Consider the following 16541-nt stretch of genomic DNA (forward strand, 5'->3'; position numbering starts at 1 on the left):
GATTCTTCCATGTTTGGCTTTTCTGCACCCATCCTCCTTCCCTGAGCGCTCATAACCAGCGCTGTCGTTTCACGACTGAGAGTCCTGGCAGAACCAAGGTGGAAGCTAAGACATCTCTACAAATGCTGGCAAACAAAATGGGAATTTTGGAAGCCTTTCCACGTCCTGGACTAGAGCAGTTTGGTTTGGTGATCCACCAGAAGGCAGAGGGCCCTGCTGTGCTTCAGGGTAACCCTGGGGAAAGTGGCTGGACTGAACAGATGTTTGCATTCTCTTCTTCAATAAGAGGGGTAATAAGAGAACATGTTGTTTTCTCTTATTCTACCAGTGATTGCCAGTGCTTTTAAAAAGAGCTGGTTTTTCTCTTGCTGAGCACTACCTTTTTTTCTTTTTTTTTCTTCTTTTGGTGGGTGGAGGGATGAGAATAACCAGTTGAAAGACTAGGTGAGATTTTCCACCTATGTGTTTTTTGCTGTCCTTTCTGTTCTGCTGTCAGCCAGTTCCCAAAATAAGCCTCTTTGACTTGCTAAAATAACCAGCGCCTTGCCTCGCTTAAGGTACCTAGCTGCAGAAATAGTTGCAAAGAGGAAGGAAAATAAACAGCTCTTCATGGCTTTAGTACGCAGGGCAAGAAATGCTTGGAGATGAGTTGTAATAAGGGAGGTTTGGTTTGGACATCAAGCACCAGGCTCCTAGCTGTAAGGACTTTGGAGGACACAGAGTTGGCAGCGCGGAGAGGCTGTGTGTTGTCTCTTCTGGGTGGGTTTTTGGAGCAGTTTTGCTGACATTTGTCAGGAACACAGAAGGACAGACTAGCTGAGCTCTTGAGGTTGCTTGCTGCCCAGTTTTCAGTTTTCTGTAAAAATTAATGTGTTACCTACATGTTTTCGCTACAGTTACTTCTGGGACATACTGAGATTCATGCCCAAAGTAGTGAATATCTTTGTAGAAATTATTTTGATGGTGTACGTATGTGGCACAGAAATAACACACTGTTTAAACTATAAAACGTGAGAATACTTGCAGTCAGCTGAACAGAGTTGTTACTACTCTTTTATCTTTCTGCTTGGAATGAGTTTTGGTTTGCAGATCTAAGAAGAAAAGGATGGAATCCCAATGCTTTCCTCATCGTTTGGGCTCTGGAATGTCCTCATCTCTTCCTTCCCAGCAGGTGTCTTCTCACGAGCAAATCATGCAAGACCTCTGAATTCCCACAGTCATATTTTTTGATAAATGCCAAGACTTCCCTGTTAATTGCTGAATTTGTAGCATTCTCAGGCTTGGCGTCTGGAGTAGAACATTTTGTAATTCTGAGGAACATGCCTGTTCTGAAGAATAGCTCTGACTTTGAGGAGAGGAAATGCCTCTAATTGCAGAATAGGTTGCAATAATGGCGTGATGTAGCACAGGCAAATTCAAGTACTCCCTCTTGTTCTGGATTGTTGATGCCTTCTGTAAGTTGGTGATGTACAGAACTAAGATTTGTAATAATTGTGTCGGTTTAAGAGAAATATTTATGTTGCTAGAAGTACTGACAGATATCTCTTCTCATCGGTAAACCTTATAGGAAGCCTGGGAATGTTTTTGAGGGTATAATTTACCCCTAATTCATTCTTTTCTCTTGATGAAAACAAGATATATGTTACATGGTCTAATTTATAATCTGGTGTATTGACCTGAAGTAAAAGAATCTTGGCTTTTGTAAATTGTTGTGCTTTAGCAAGCTGAAAGGAGTTGTGCTGATTTACAGCATGTGAGAGTCTGACCTTAACTCTTCAGGCTATGTAATTACATGTACAGCACACTTAACAGTAATGCTCTCTACTGGAGTTAATGAGAATCACTGAAAGTGTTGAAAAGGAATTGAAAAATTCACCCTGCTAGAGTGAATTACCCCTCTGGAGTAAATGGCATAAGCCATTATTCTTTCTATGGTACCTGTGGCATTTAAAACATAGTCACCTTTGCTCTGAAGCACAAGGCTTCAAGCTGCGCTGCACAGCCTCAGTGCTGCCCTGAAGCTGCTGATAAACTTGATGGCTCTGATTTCGTCATGGGGGTTGGTGGTCTGTTGCACCAGGCATGTGGTAATACAAAAAGTGCCTGTGCTGTCACTTTCCCAAGGATTCTAACCCCAAAAATTCTGTGGGGAAACAGCAGCAGAGTCGCATTCCTGGTGCTTAACACCCTGGAGTTTGCAGCCAGGAGACAGGTGGCTCTTGGACCCATCCGCTAGCAATGCGGACTCTGACCAAAGTTATCACAAGGTACATACCTGTGAACTTATCCTTTTGCCACCTCTAAGGAGCTGGACTTTTTGTGTACCTTTTCTCTTCAAACAGTTGCCCCTCTCTTGGGGCACAAACTCTGGGGCAACGGTGGCCTCTTGCAGTCTTCCCATGGCTAAGTCTGGAAATGTGTGGTGGGAAGGAAGCGTTAAGGGGCATGGTCTTGGTTTTTCAGAGACCTGCCCACCTTCAGTTGGCTTGCTCCTTGCAGCTGCTGGGATTTGTTCAGATGGAAAAAGAAAAGTTTGATTACAGGTGAGTTTTATTTGATGTATAAAATACAGTAATGACTTGAAGATTGTCATGTGAAAATGGAGGAGAGAGAACCTGGGGGTATGGGGGTTTATGATAAAGAGTGGAAGTTGCCGTAAAGCTGAGATTAGGAGAACACAATTGTACCACCTGCGTCTGGTCCAGGAAGCTATTTGTAAATGTGTTTGATTTTTAAAATGAATGCTTCAAACTTTTAGGCCTAAAATACATTTTGAGGACAGAGACACATTCCAGTTCAGGATAGGAGAGGTAAAGTTGCACTGTAGATACCTGATGAGGACTTTGTCTGTGGTTCTCCATCTACTGTGTTTCTTTTTTTCTTTTAAGATAATCTTTTAAAGATGATATGTTTGTATGGGCATCATCTGTAACAATTGCAGACACATGTTGTTGGAAAAAAAGCTACCCAATATTTAGTCTGGTAGAAGCTTTTTTTTTTTTTTCCTGTACAATTTCAATGCGCTCAAGAAAACGTGGACAACGTTCCTCTGGCCACCCAAAGGGTAGTCTAGTGCCAGAGTCAGTTGCTAGCCATAACCACAGCCGTTTCTTTGTCTTGTTTTCCTGAGCATCTTAGCAGAAGACAGGTATAACCGAGGGTTCTGCCCATGGAAGGTTCCCTCTGGAACTGAAAGTTGGCATTCAGTACGTGAAACACTAAAATAAAACCATACTGACTGCAGGCCTGGGTTTGGGTGGCAAACAGAAGCCATAGAGGGAAGCAATGAACTCAAACAAGGTTGCAGGTGGATTGATGGCAGCAATGGCTTAGTAGGGCATATGTTACTACTCAGCTCTTGTTAACAGCCCACCACCCCCTCTACAAAGAGTAGCAGAGATCTGAGAGTTCATTAGACATCAGCTGCTAAGGAATGCAGAAGAATCTTTTAAGTGAATGAATTTTAATCTACAGCTTTATTGCCTGGGGTCAATGAATGTGAAGTGACATATATGAAGAGGGGAAAAATACTCTTACAAGTTGATGAGCCTTGAGTCAGCTTTTACAGATCGGGCAAGAAATGAAGTTAAGAGTTGTAATGATGCATCCAAGGAAATACATGCCCGGTGTGTAATTGTCAAAAAAAAAAAAAGGCAAATTAAATACTAGACGTTACTAGGAAAGGAATGGGGAGGAGTGGCACAAAAGCCACCTCTGTGCCACAATATAAAATTACAGTTTAACTTATACTGTCTATACAGTGGCTGAGCTGCTGGCAAGTCCATAGGAATTTCATGCAGTATTAGATCTTCAAGAAGGCATTTTTGTTTCCTTTTTTTTTTTTTAATCCCCCTTGTAATTCTTTCATGTAGTTTATGTAAATTTATAGGGCTTATTGTAGAGGATTTTAGAGAGTTTTCATTTATGTAATACTCCTACGTGTATCAGGCCATCCAGTCAAGTAAACTCTCCAAGGCAGGGACTTCTTCCAAGTCTTACATTTAACAAGATGCCCCAGAGAATTACTGCTTTTCATTTAGTTTTATTTATATTTGCATTAATGAGCTGAGTATGTTCTTTAATGCATTGCACTTCAATTTTTCCAGAAATGAAAAATTTATTGTGCACTGATAGCTGGGAAAACAATTCTGAGTTACTAGGCCATTCCTGGCTGAGCTAATGGTTTGTTTTAAAAACAAGAATAAGCCCTTTAGTCAGCTAGGACATTCAGTAATCTATAACCTTTGTTGAAAGATTAGAAGAAACGTTGGCAGGCACTTGCTGGAAGTTACAATTTGTGCAGGTGAATAAAATGCAAGTGAGTGAGTTATGGCACTCACAGATAACGCTGAACAAAAGTAAATAATTATTTTCCAAGTCATCGGGGCAATATCGAGGAGTTGCGGTGTTGTCACTTCATGTCAGGGTATGAAATTTTGCCAGAGCTGGCTCTGTGACGGGCAGTTGGCCAAAACACTGCATTGTTTCTTGGGAGTTACTGAAGTTTGCTGTGGGTCTGCTGTGCTGTGAGTGTGTGCATGGGTAGAGCCCTCGGCTGCAGGAACCTGCTCTGCCTTCGGGCGCAGGAGAGTCCTCTTCTTGAGAGTCTCCATGCGACCTGTGTCAACAAGAAGAGTGATGGCTCCTCTGTCAGCACCAGACCACCTCCTGCAAAACCCGTGGGTCCGTAGCACCCTGCAGTGGAGACAACAGGAGGGAATTGTTGGAAGAAGGAGAGAGTGTAACTGCTGCTCGTGGTACTGGCGCAAGTTAGTTGAGAAGTAAGAACGAGAGACAGAGGGACAGGTGGCAATTGGCAGGACAGCAAATCCAGACAACAGAGGGTTGGAGGAGGAGGAATTGCAGTTTACTTTGCAGGTGCTTCTGTTAAGCTTAAAATAAGTGCTCATGGAAATGTGGGAAGTGCTCTTGGGTTAAGAACACGTGTGTGAATTGGTCCACAGTGAGTCTTGCCTTAAACTGATCACACTTCCAGGGGAGGATCAAATCCATTTTGGTCTTTGTGTTGACATTCCTTGATTCTCTTTGGAGAGCAGCTTGGTAGCTCTACCGTTAAAAGTGTTTAGCAAATGTAAAATTCGATACATAAATACAATTGTTAAAGTTAAAATAAAAAAATTAAATAGATTAACATGTTAAAATATAAACTTACAAATAAACTTATATTTGAAAAACAGCAAAACTGAATTATGGTGAACATCTCCTCAAAGAGGAAACAGAAGTAATTTTCAACACCTTCTATGATTTTGCTCAGGACTGGGCGGTATTCAAAAGTGGGAGATGATTATGTGTTAAATTTGGTATTTCATAAGCAATTCTCACCCAGCCATCATTTGCTTGGGACACTTAAAACGTTGCTAGAGTCTGTACAGGACATAATCCACCTTTTCCTTCTACCCACTTCTGGGATCTGCTTTAAAGTCTGTCTTGAGGACAGAGAGAAAAAGGGTTATACGGAAAAAGTGTGGCATATTGGAGGGTGTAAATAGCCCTTGCTTTGCTAGCAAGGGTTACACAGCTCATGAGTTATAGTGATGCCCAGCTTTTATCTCTTGGCTTTCTAGGGAGGGCTGGAGAGAGATGTTTTCTGTTTCCTTGCACGTATATGTTGGAGAGCTACTGGCTGTATGTTCACTGAGTGTTGCCGTACATACATACTACCTTTTTCTTTACTAAATCACTAAGTCAAACAAAATGTGATAGGGAAGTGGCCCTGGGAGGTGAAGGCTTATGGTCAGGGACTGCTGTAAAGCCACGTCTCAGCTTGATGTGGACCAGGAGCAATCCTGTGGTGCGTGATGGCCACCTGTCTTCTTGCTGTGCATTAGGATTATCTAATTTTTCATGTGAATGAAGTCACTTATTATTGAGTAGAGGAGGAGAGCAAGGGAAAGTTGTTAAATGCAGTTGGTGCTGTACACCCGACCATAAAGTCAGGTGCTCAGAGAGGCTACCTAAAGTCCCCCAAACCTGCAAGGAAACAATTTTGTGGATTCTGTCAATGTCTCTTGAAATCACATGTTTGTTTTCCCTCAATGTTGTACAGCTTCATGCAGCTTAAACCTGGATATAGGTGCCTTGTATTCAAAGTCCAGTTTGAAGGTCGCAGGCACTGTTTTCTTCAAACATACCTCAAGTGTTTGTCTCTCCCTTCATCTGTGCTATTAGGTACTTTTGGCAGTGTTTAAAATGCTGAGCTGAAGGATGCACTGAGCACTCCAGCCTTTCAAGCCCAGTGAAACCAGCAGTTTAGTATACAGTATCCGAAAGCTGTAATTGAAATTGCTTTGTTTTGACTTACAGTCCATAGATGTGTCTGCTGGTAGCCCATCACTGTGTTTGTATGTATGAGGAAATCTTCATGCTAGAAGTAGAACAGCCTGTCATCTTCCTTTCCCTTTACATGCTTTTTCCTCAAAATTTTGCATTTCATCTCTTGAAACTTCACATAGTGTCTTCTGGCTTGTTTATCCTGATGAAAGGTCACCCCTTTAGAAACACCAAATTACTCATGGCTGTCCAAACTTCAGGCTTAATTGTGTTGCCTCTCTGGGGATACTGATGCAAATTCAGGATTCCTCCCTAAATATTGTTCATGATTCAGTTTGGCTTGTTGATGGGTTGGTTGGTTTTTTTTTTTCTTTATTTCTTTTGGGGAATGTGGAAAACAAAAACGAAATGATGACTTGTAAGAGTTACCTCAACCCCTGAGGAATTTAGTGGGACAGGAAGAAGACACATAGCAAGAGTGCATCCTTCCCTGCTGAATTCAAGGCGTGTGACAAGCAGAGGAGTGGTGCGTGAATACCTCCTGAAAAACACATGAAAATCCTCCATGTAGAATGTTACAATCTCTGTTTGGGCACCACTGATCTCCTGCTGTTTGTCTCCTGATATTCCTTAACTTGATTCTTTGCAAATGCTTCGATCTTTCCCATGTAATTTTAGGAAATTAATTATTTTGCATGCTGTCTTTTTCTGCATGCACTCAGTCAAGCAGTTAAAACCTTTATGCACCTATTTTACTCCTTGTCTGAAACCTCCATTCACCTTTTGATTTTACTGCTTGTTAGAAGTTGCCAGTTTGAATTCTTTTGTAGTACATTTTTCTATTGATGTTCCCTCAGCTGAGCCATGAGATGCTGTCTTTATACAGAACTATGTTTTGTTGCTTTTGTCACCACAAAGAGAAAATTGAGTGGTATTGTGTGGGGACTTGAGTTGTCCGAATAAAGGGAGAACATCTCTCAAGGTCCACGCTCATGGAAGGAGCCTCGCTTCTGTTGGCTGATTCAAAGCCTCCTTCTCTGAATTCTCTGAGGTGTTTGCATAGGGCTTGGGTAACTTGTGTGTTGAGTTATTTTGTGCGTGCTTAAAATAAAGCTCGTAGCCACTTGGAGATACACTGGTCTTGCAGACTTCAGTTGCCTGCTGCTTCTTGCAGACCATAAAAATTTTGGGGAGCAATCTGCAGCACCTTGCTGTCTTGTTCTTTCCTTTCTCGCCTGCGTGCTTCTGAACCAGAAAAATGAGGGAAAACAGTGCCATTTCACTGAATTTCATTAGTCACTGGTGCATTCTCCTTGGCTAGCTCTCACCCCTTTATGAAGTTCTTGACAGCTGCCTGTTTATATTTGAAGCTTCATATTGTCACCTTTTGTGGGCTGGAGCCATGGGAGCCTTTGTCACTATCCTTCTGCCTGCAGAGGTTGGTCCCCATCATCTAGCCAGGTTCAGCTGACCTTTGGGCACCACCTGTGAGACAGTGAAGAGGTCACCTAAATAAATGGATGGAGCGAATGTCTTCTGCTGGTGGCAGGGCATATGTGGTAAATTTCAGACTAGCTAGCAACAGGCAGGTAGCTTTTCTCCTGCACTGTCTGCAGACCTGCTTTCACAGTAACCAGCTGACCCTCCTAAAAGCGTCAGTAGAAATACTGCAGACACCTGAGAAGAGAGTAGGTTATGTCCATCTACATCCATGTTGTGATAACATACATAAGTGTGTTAAGAATTCACCAGTTCTCTGTGTGGGGTTGTACCTGTTTTGTGGACCAGGAGATGTGTCTTTGCTCTGCCTGGAGAATCACTTTGTTCTCTTTGGTCTCCTCTGTGCTGATGGGCTGCGTGCTCCTTCCTCCACAGTGACCATCTCCAAATGTGTTGGGCATCTGCATTTCCAGCTCTGAGAATCTGCTTTATCGTCCCTTCGTACTGTTTCCACCCCTTATCTGCCCCATTTAGTCAGGAATGCTGTCAACCCTAAAGATGCACATGACACTTCGTAACACCCAGCCGGCAGAAGTTTTGGATCTGCTCCGTTCCCACTTTCTTTCATCGGTGCAGTAATTGCTCTGTGTTCAACCACGGATGATGAATAACATGTTTGTAGGCAGTAGTGGCTTGCAGCGCTGCTTCTTTTTCTGACTTGCAGATTAATAAAAAACATACATCTGCCTGCTGCTCCCATTAAGATGAGCGCCAATGTAAAAAGGGTCATCTTTTTTTTTTTTTCTTTTTTTTTTTGTGCCACAAAAAGGAAAGATTACTTTGCATGGCCTGGCAGTAAGCCACATAGAGAAGCGGACCTGGATTTTAATGCTTGAGTTGGCATGGCAGAAGGAGTGTTGTGAAATCAGGAGTCAATGAGCTGGAGAAGGGTGAGGAGAGGAAAATTGTCTGCTTTTGATGGCACTGGCACATGCAATCAGTAACGGCAGTGGGCTGCAGGTGGGAAGCTTGGTGCGCATGGGGTTTTTCTCAGTTGCTGGTGAAACTTCAGAAGCGGTACAGTGTGCTTCTGAAAAGCAGGGACGTGCGAAAACCTCCTGCGTACAGCAACAGTTGCCACTGGCAAGTGATCTTCTGCCCAGGCACTGGGAGAGGTCTGGGCTTCCATGGGAGAGGTCAGGGCCTGAGCATGTGTGTCCAGGCTTCACGCTTGAACTGGTAGAGGGTAATTCTGAGAGGAGCAGGACTCTAAAGCCATAGCTGCTTGGCTTCTTAATTCCTAATAAAAGCAAAGCGGTAGGAATGAAATAAAGAATCCCTTGTTTTCCTTGCACAGCTTAACATAATGTAAATCTGTGGTAAGAAGCTGTGGAAAATATCACCCCCATGAGAAATTATTTTTTTCAAACACTGTCTTGATTGAAAGCATGCTTTGTGGAGCTTGGGTGGAATTCGAAACCTGTTTTTTCCACAGTTAAAGAAATAATTAGTTGCTCTTGACTTTCAAAGCTGCATGCAACTGGTGACCTTTAATTTTGTTTCCTTCATCCGTTACACTCAGTGGGTAACAGTGCTGTGTTTTCTCCCATTTATTCCTGTGACATGCGCTAGTTTATAGAATAATTCACTTTCAAACATGTCCATCTGCATTGGCTACATGAAAGAGCTGCTTTGGACTTATGACTGTTTAAAATCTCATTTGAAATGTAAGAGCTCGTTTTGGTGCTTATGGAGAAAGAGTGTGGGAGGGCATGACTTGTTGTAGGCCTGTAATGCATTGGGATAAACTCTCCTTCTTTTTCCATTGCCAACATCTTAGTAACAAAATGAGCTGGAGTTCACCCACTGCAAGAATTGTGACAGTCATGTACGTTCTCAAACCTAAGGGAGAGCAAATGTCATTAAAAAGATGTGTTCCTGATTGTATTTGGCTCCATATGATTTTTGTGTTTGTTTGTTTTTCACAAAGTCCCATGTTTGTGAAGACTTGCTCATGGTTCTTACTTTATTTCTACAGTTTGTAACTTCATGTCTCATGAAAAGTGCCTCAAGAATGTCAAGATACCATGCTCATGTATTGCTCCCAGCCTTGTAAGGGTGAGTAAGCACAAGCTGCCTTGGCCCTTTCTTGGGATAATGTCACAGATTTATCACTAATGAACATGGTATGGTACAGTGGTGGCTTGTTAATAGCGTAATGCTTAAATCAATTGTGTTAGTCATCACTGAGGGTTTCATAGCTGCTCAAAGGCAAAGTTGCATTTCCTTTGAAAAGTCCCTGCTATGGGCAACTGTGGATAGTCTGTCTTTGAAGAGCAGTTATTTGCATTCTTTGAACATTACTAGATGTTCTTACTTGTGTGTCATTACCTGGAAGCCTCGCAGTAATGGAGTGGGGTGACTGATTGATATCAGTGCTCTCAGAAAATCATACCATGTGTCATACTAAACAAAAACTCTGTACAGCATCAAAGTTTTTACAGCAATTACACTGTACTGAGAAACTGCAGAAGCTACTCTGCCTAGTGAAGGGGCTGTGTTTGTCTTCTTGCGGCATCTTAAGAATTTGCTTGTTGGTAACAAAGCAAACTTAATAAAGTACTTGTTTTCAGATGCCCTGTGACTTTTTCTCCCACAAGACTTCATGCTTAAGAGGTTGGTTTTAAAGGATGTGAAAGATTAATCAACTTTAAAGAAGACAATAGGATGCACCGAAGTTATTAAGAAGCTAAATTGAAGAGAAAACAAAGTGTAATATCCACTTGGGAAAGGATGACAAAGGAGGAAAAAAAAAAAAGGAAGAAGGAGAGAGAAACTTAGTAGAGAAATAGTAAAACACTACGAATACCTTAAGGAGCCATATGCAAAAGTCAAATGAGACATGGCTGTAAAATCAGAATCATGTGCATTACAGACCTCACTGACTAAAAGCACATTTATGGGAATACATTGTGTACGTTTGGGAACCTGTGATGGGAAACTAATTCCCTTCTTTGTATCCTAAAAAGCTTTACAAGTTCCTTTATGTTGTGGAAACCTGTGTAGGGGGTGAGATGGGAAAGTTCGAAACAATATGTAACTTGACTTACAGGAACTGGATAGAGAGAAGTTAGCCGCTCGTTTTTCTTACGTTTGCTTTGTCTAGATGATAATGCTGCTAGGTTTTGCTACACACTTCCTCTTCCCCACATACTTTGCATCTTGAGTGGTATAACTTATGTGTCAAAAAGGTGTCTGAGGCATTGAAAGTTGCCGGTGAAATAGTAAGAAATACTACTCTAAGTCTTAGAATGCACAGTAAAGGGACATGTAGATAGTGGGAAATGCTATTACTAAGATTTAGCATCTATTACTGTTTCAGTATGCTGGCGATCAGCCCTTGTAGCATGGGAAAAGAAACGATGCGTCAGATGATATAGGTATCTTCGCAAGGGCCTTTAGGGTGGATGGTACAAATCCAACTGGGAAACATTCGTTTAATTCAGAGTGTGAGAGCTGCAAACATTTGTGAGTTGCTTCTTTTGTGAATTTGCTCTAAATATAATTCATTGTTCAAAATAATATTTGTTCCTTTGCTTTTGCATGGTAAAAATCCTGGATTTGAACTTCCTAATGTTTCCACTCGCATCAGTCACGGATGTCAGTGTAGGTTTTTTTTGTTTTTTTCCCAGTCCCCATTCTCTACATGCTCTATCACGTGAATTTTATCTAATTGTTTATTGTTTACACATAAAATCTAACAATCCTTGCTTTGTGGTAGAGTTTGTTTTATATGAGTGGTGGTGTCAGCCCTCAATGCTGTTTGCAGTTCAGCGTTGCTGTATTTAGCTGCAAAGAGTCTTGTGTGTTATCCGTGTTGAGTGATAATGATTATGTTTTGAAAATACTGGATTATGCTTTTATTTCTGGATGATCTTGTCCTCCTTGACGTGGTCATCCAAGTTGCATTAATCCTGGTCTGCTGTGCAAGTGAAGTCTGCCGTATGGGAGACATGGTTTTGCGTGCAGGCTCTGTCGAAGTAAATATTGAACTTGGCATTTGCCTAAAAAACATAACAGAGCAAAAACCAAATTATAATCGTTTATAGAACGTGTGGAAAGTTTTCTTAATCTCCCTGCTCTCCTTTCAGATTATTTATTATTTATTTATGAAAAGGTCTGACGTAAGAGGGAAGACTGGTGGGATTTTTCTTCTCATAGTTCCTTCTAGTATGTCAATAGTCAGTGTATTACAGAAATGAGTTGGGTTTTTTTTCATCCTCTGGATTTCATCCGGAGAAGATGGTAATTGTTAAAGCTCACCAGAGTGTGTGTGTCATTTGATACTAAGTCAAACTGTCAGAGAATAATTTTTTAGCAGAGTTTTCATGGAAACTTTTATCCCTGAGAGTAGGGTTTGCTTCCCAGGGTCAAGTAAAAGCCCACAGGGTTACAAGCATGCCATGGCTGCTCCAGCCTCAGGTCATTCCTGATGAATTCACTCTTCAGGCTGCACTTACAATTTTTTTGCACTATTGTTAATCATTATCATCTGCATTTAGTATTCCAGAACTGGATCCCAGTCATGATGTTTCAAAACAAGACTTCATGGATCAGTCTTCTGAACAAGTTTGTGTTTTTGTGGTTTGCATGGGACGTTATTTGTTTCACTGGTAAGGTCTCAGGAACTTTTAGAAATTCAAACCTTCTCTCCCCTACGCTCCAGTAAGTGTTTGCCTACTCTGAGGTATGTGTAAAAACTAAACCAAACCAAAAAAAAAACCCCCCAAAACCCATAAACACCAAAAAAAAAAGACAAAGAAAAAAAGAGGCAAAAAACTCCCCACCCACAAAACACCCAACAAAAACCAAAACAACAGTGAAAACAAACCCTCTTTGATGGGGTGTGAAATGTGAAGTTTTATTTTCCCTTGTTAGTTTGGAATTGAAGCTGTATTACAAGTTTTTTACTCCTTAGATTTGCCTTAGAAGTGCATGCGTGTTTGTTCTTTGAAAACTAAATGGAAATGCGAGTATATTAAAAGTGGTTTTAGTCAAGTTTGGCAGTTGTTATGCTTGTTTTTCCTTGTTGTTGTGTTGGTGCGTTGCTGTGATGGTTTCTAAACATTTCCACTTCAAGAAGGGTTGACAGGCTGCTCATGAAACTTTCTTGTGTGCTTTTGTTTTTAAAGCCAGGTTGTCTGGAATGGAAAAATGCTGGTTTAGGTCATCAGCTTCTCTTGAAGCTTTCTGTGCTAAAAATAAAACTGGCTTTGTAGTTCAGAACGTGGGGAGCTGCTTCGTTCATGGGTTGTGATGGTGAATGGGCAGGTTGTGGTGCTTGCAGAGGTCTCTGCTTGGGCAAGCAGGTGTTGCCCTTGTCTGCTGACCTAAATCACTTCCTCTGGCTGCTGGATTCATCTGTGTGCAGGTGGTTAGTTGGGTCAGTTCCTCATGAACTGAAAGCAGAAGAGAGGAAAAAAGGATACTCGAGTTAGGGCAAATCCGCCTAGCCCCCCTTCTGATAATCTGTTCTGTATTGGACTTCATACTTTGTATACACAACAGCAGCATCTCATTTTTCAGCAGCTGAAGGATTTCGGTACTGGGACACAACCTCTTTTTTGTTTTCTTTCTCTCCCTACCTCTGTTCCCTGCCCAAGAAGCAATGGGCGGCTCCAACAAAGTGCGAGACAAAGACCATGAAGGTTTGGTTGCTGTTTCACTTGCCTTATAATAATAAATCCCCCCGTTTCATGCAGCTGTCCGAAATGTCTGATGGATTTTTGTGTGAGTGTCTCAGAGAATTAGCGTTTAAGGAATGTTGTTGCAAATGACTCGTAGACACTTTAACAAACGTGAAAGAGCTCGGCAAGCTGGGAAGAATTTGGTGTGGTTGGGTTCAGTGGGAGTTCTGGAGAGGACAGGGGGGGAAAAATCAGAATCCGATTTTGGAAAATCATTCCTTGGTTGTAGTTGCAGGTGTTGGAGGTTTTATATCAACATGGGTTAAAAAACGCTGCAGTGAATGCTTGCTGAACCTGCAGACTGTCATAGAAAACAGGCTGAAATGTAGTATTTGTGAATAAACTGGTTGGCATATTAATGTTACATCTCATCTTCAAATTACTGTATATTTGGCATGCATCAATCAAGAGACTTTTTTTCCTGCCCCTCTTATTGTATCTTTTTGATGGTGGCGGTGGCAGAGTTAGATCTGTAACATGAACTTGACCCAGAAAATATATGCTTAATATTTTTCCTCTTTTATATATTATAAAAGCAAGTTTGTGAAAGTTTGTGCTTCCCTCTCTTTTTCCCCTTTTAACTATCCGTGATCAAGAGGCTTTGCTGATGAGAGGGTTAGGACACAGGTTGTCCTAACAGCGGTTGGACCCCAAGCTGATCTTTTTAGCAGGGCCTGTTGCGAGAGGACAAGGGATAACGGTTTTAAACTTAAAGAGAGTAGATTCAGACTAGATACAAGGAAGACATTTTTTACAATGAGGGTGGTGAAACATTGGAACAGTTTGCCTAGAGAGATGATAGGTGCCCTCCTGGATAATGGGTTGGATGGGACTCTGAGCAACCCGATCTAGTTGAAGATGCCTCTGCCCATGGCAGGGTGGTTGGACTAGATGACCTTTGACCTTTAAAGGTCCCTTCCAACGCAAAGCATTGTATGATTCTACCTGGGCACTTTCTGGATAGCCCTGACCACCTTCTATGAGAAGGTCCGTCTCTAGTTCTTCAACACTTGACCCATGCTTGTGTTGTTTCAGCAAGGCAGTCGCTTGGAGTGTGTCAGCCACACGGCATAATTTAGAAGCCAAATGATGGGTAAAACTGCTTGCTGGCATTCTTGGCAGGGCACCAAAGTTTCCTCCTCTTCCTCCCCAAAGCAATAGTCTCTTTAACGCTGAGGTTAAAGGGAAGAGCTGGCACCCCCGAGTTCATCAACTGAGGAGAGTTTATTATGCGGTATTGAAACTTGATGCAAGCTGCCTGGTAGCCTGTGAACTCTGAGACAAGCCCTGTAGCTGTATCAATGACTCCTCACATTCAGGAGTGGTATGGGATGTCACTATGTTTGTTTCTTTTAATTCTTAATCTTTATCTTGATAAAAGGAGATGGACATTGATTTCCTCTGTAGTAATAAAAGCAAGGAGTGACTTGTCTTTTGCACATCGTTTTCTCTTTCCAGTACAAACAGTGCTAGTCCAAGCAACTCTTAATTGCACTGGAAAGCTCTTATACAAGTTTTGTTTTCTAGTAGAAATATCATATATTCCTGATTTGAAATGGTCTGGAATTCACTGTATAGTTCCTATCATGAAGTGTCCTTGAGGGCCTGTAGGTAAGGCCTAGTGTCCTGTCAGAGATCTGTAGGATGGAGAAAAAGAGTCCTGTATATGGTTAGGTTGCATATGGTTGTATGCATTATTCCCTTCCATCAGCCCCAATTAAAATTTTTATAACTAAGTATTTGATTTTTCTCGTCTCTCCTGTCCTGTGATATGTTGAGACACCATTTAACATTTTGTATTTCTTATCTAATTTCAGAATTTCCATATGAAACATGTACCTAAAGTTCCTTTTTAACACCAACTGATGTATCAAGGGCTCAGAGGAAGAATACCAATTTGGACACAGCTGACTAGTAATTAACGGGCATTGTCCCTAGAAGGAAAAAGTAGAAGTGGAGTGCATTCAAGTGCATACAGTGTATTTAAGTTGCAGAAATCTTCTGCTATTAAAGCAGACAGGTTACAAACAAACTAAAGTGCTCTTTGTGATTCCTGAGTAGTAAGTAAGTGAAAAGATGTCAATAATGGGCAAAGTTGAATCACAAAGCTGTTAGCTTCTCTCAGAGAGGGTGTGGTCTAGACACTTAATTAACCCGAACAGAATAATCATGGGGTGTACTCAGTTGTGATCACCTCTCTATAGAGCAAAGGTTTTTTTGGTGTCAGCATGAACCTTAGCAGCTTTAGATATGGAAGTACTTTTGCACTGGAAACATCAGAATCCGTAGAAGTTCTTGTTGAAGAAACACCATTTAAATTTGTATCAGCAGGGTTTTTTTGACTAATGTTGAGTGCAGTCTTTGTGAAAGACCCCGTGTGGCTGCCCTTGTGCGCATTTCATGAAAGTGGTTGCTTCCAAGCTGGTTGTGATTATCCTTAAAATGCCACAGTATTTTTGAACTGAAAACTAGTGACCTTGAGTTAATTTCCTTTTTGCTCAACCTTTGGAGGCTATTGTGTTTTTATCCTTATTTCTGTGTCCCCTTTTCTGCTTGGAAGCTGATCAGCCCCATGCTACTGTAGGTCCTTCAGCCCTGCTTTCTCAGTATCTCCGGTGTGCTTTACAAAGTCCTGCCAACTGCGAGTCTCTCTGATGTGATGGGGAAGGAGATGCGTGGGCACAATAATATTTAGACACAGGCCTAGGAAAAGTTTTTAGTAGGTTGTTCTTTTTTAAGACAGCGAAAGACAGCAGCTTTCTCTTTGGCATTTGGTATATCAGTATTTCTCTCATTCCCCTTTGAGCCTGGAAGTCTTTGGCTCAGGATTCAGGCTAAAAACTTTCTTCTACCTGAGCTGGTAGAAAAGGAGCGGCAGCTGGGTGAAGAAAAGGCCTTCCTGGAGCTGTATTTTTCCCTGATGAGGTATCCGGAATGTTGCAGAGCAGTGAGACTTGACCTGGCCTGACTCCATCCGTGAACCGGAGGGGTTTAGGTGGTAGCTGGGCCTGCTCTGCGCATAGTGATTCCACCTCAGTGGAAGAACGCTTAAATTCATGATCT

General features: G+C 41.7%; 1 protein-coding gene across 1 annotated transcript in view; it reads left to right on the top strand.

The window, feature by feature from the left end:
• Positions 1 to 16541, top strand: part of DGKQ (diacylglycerol kinase theta) — a 93238-nt gene that overhangs the window by 17746 nt on the left and 58951 nt on the right. Inside the window, exon 2 of the mRNA XM_074569598.1 lies at positions 9770 to 9849. Within this exon, the coding sequence (XP_074425699.1) occupies positions 9770 to 9849 (80 nt within the window). The remainder of the gene's footprint in view (positions 1 to 9769; positions 9850 to 16541) is intronic.

The sequence above is a fragment of the Larus michahellis genome, chromosome Z, assembly GCF_964199755.1.
Source record: "Larus michahellis chromosome Z, bLarMic1.1, whole genome shotgun sequence".
Lineage (NCBI taxonomy): Eukaryota > Metazoa > Chordata > Aves > Charadriiformes > Laridae > Larus > Larus michahellis.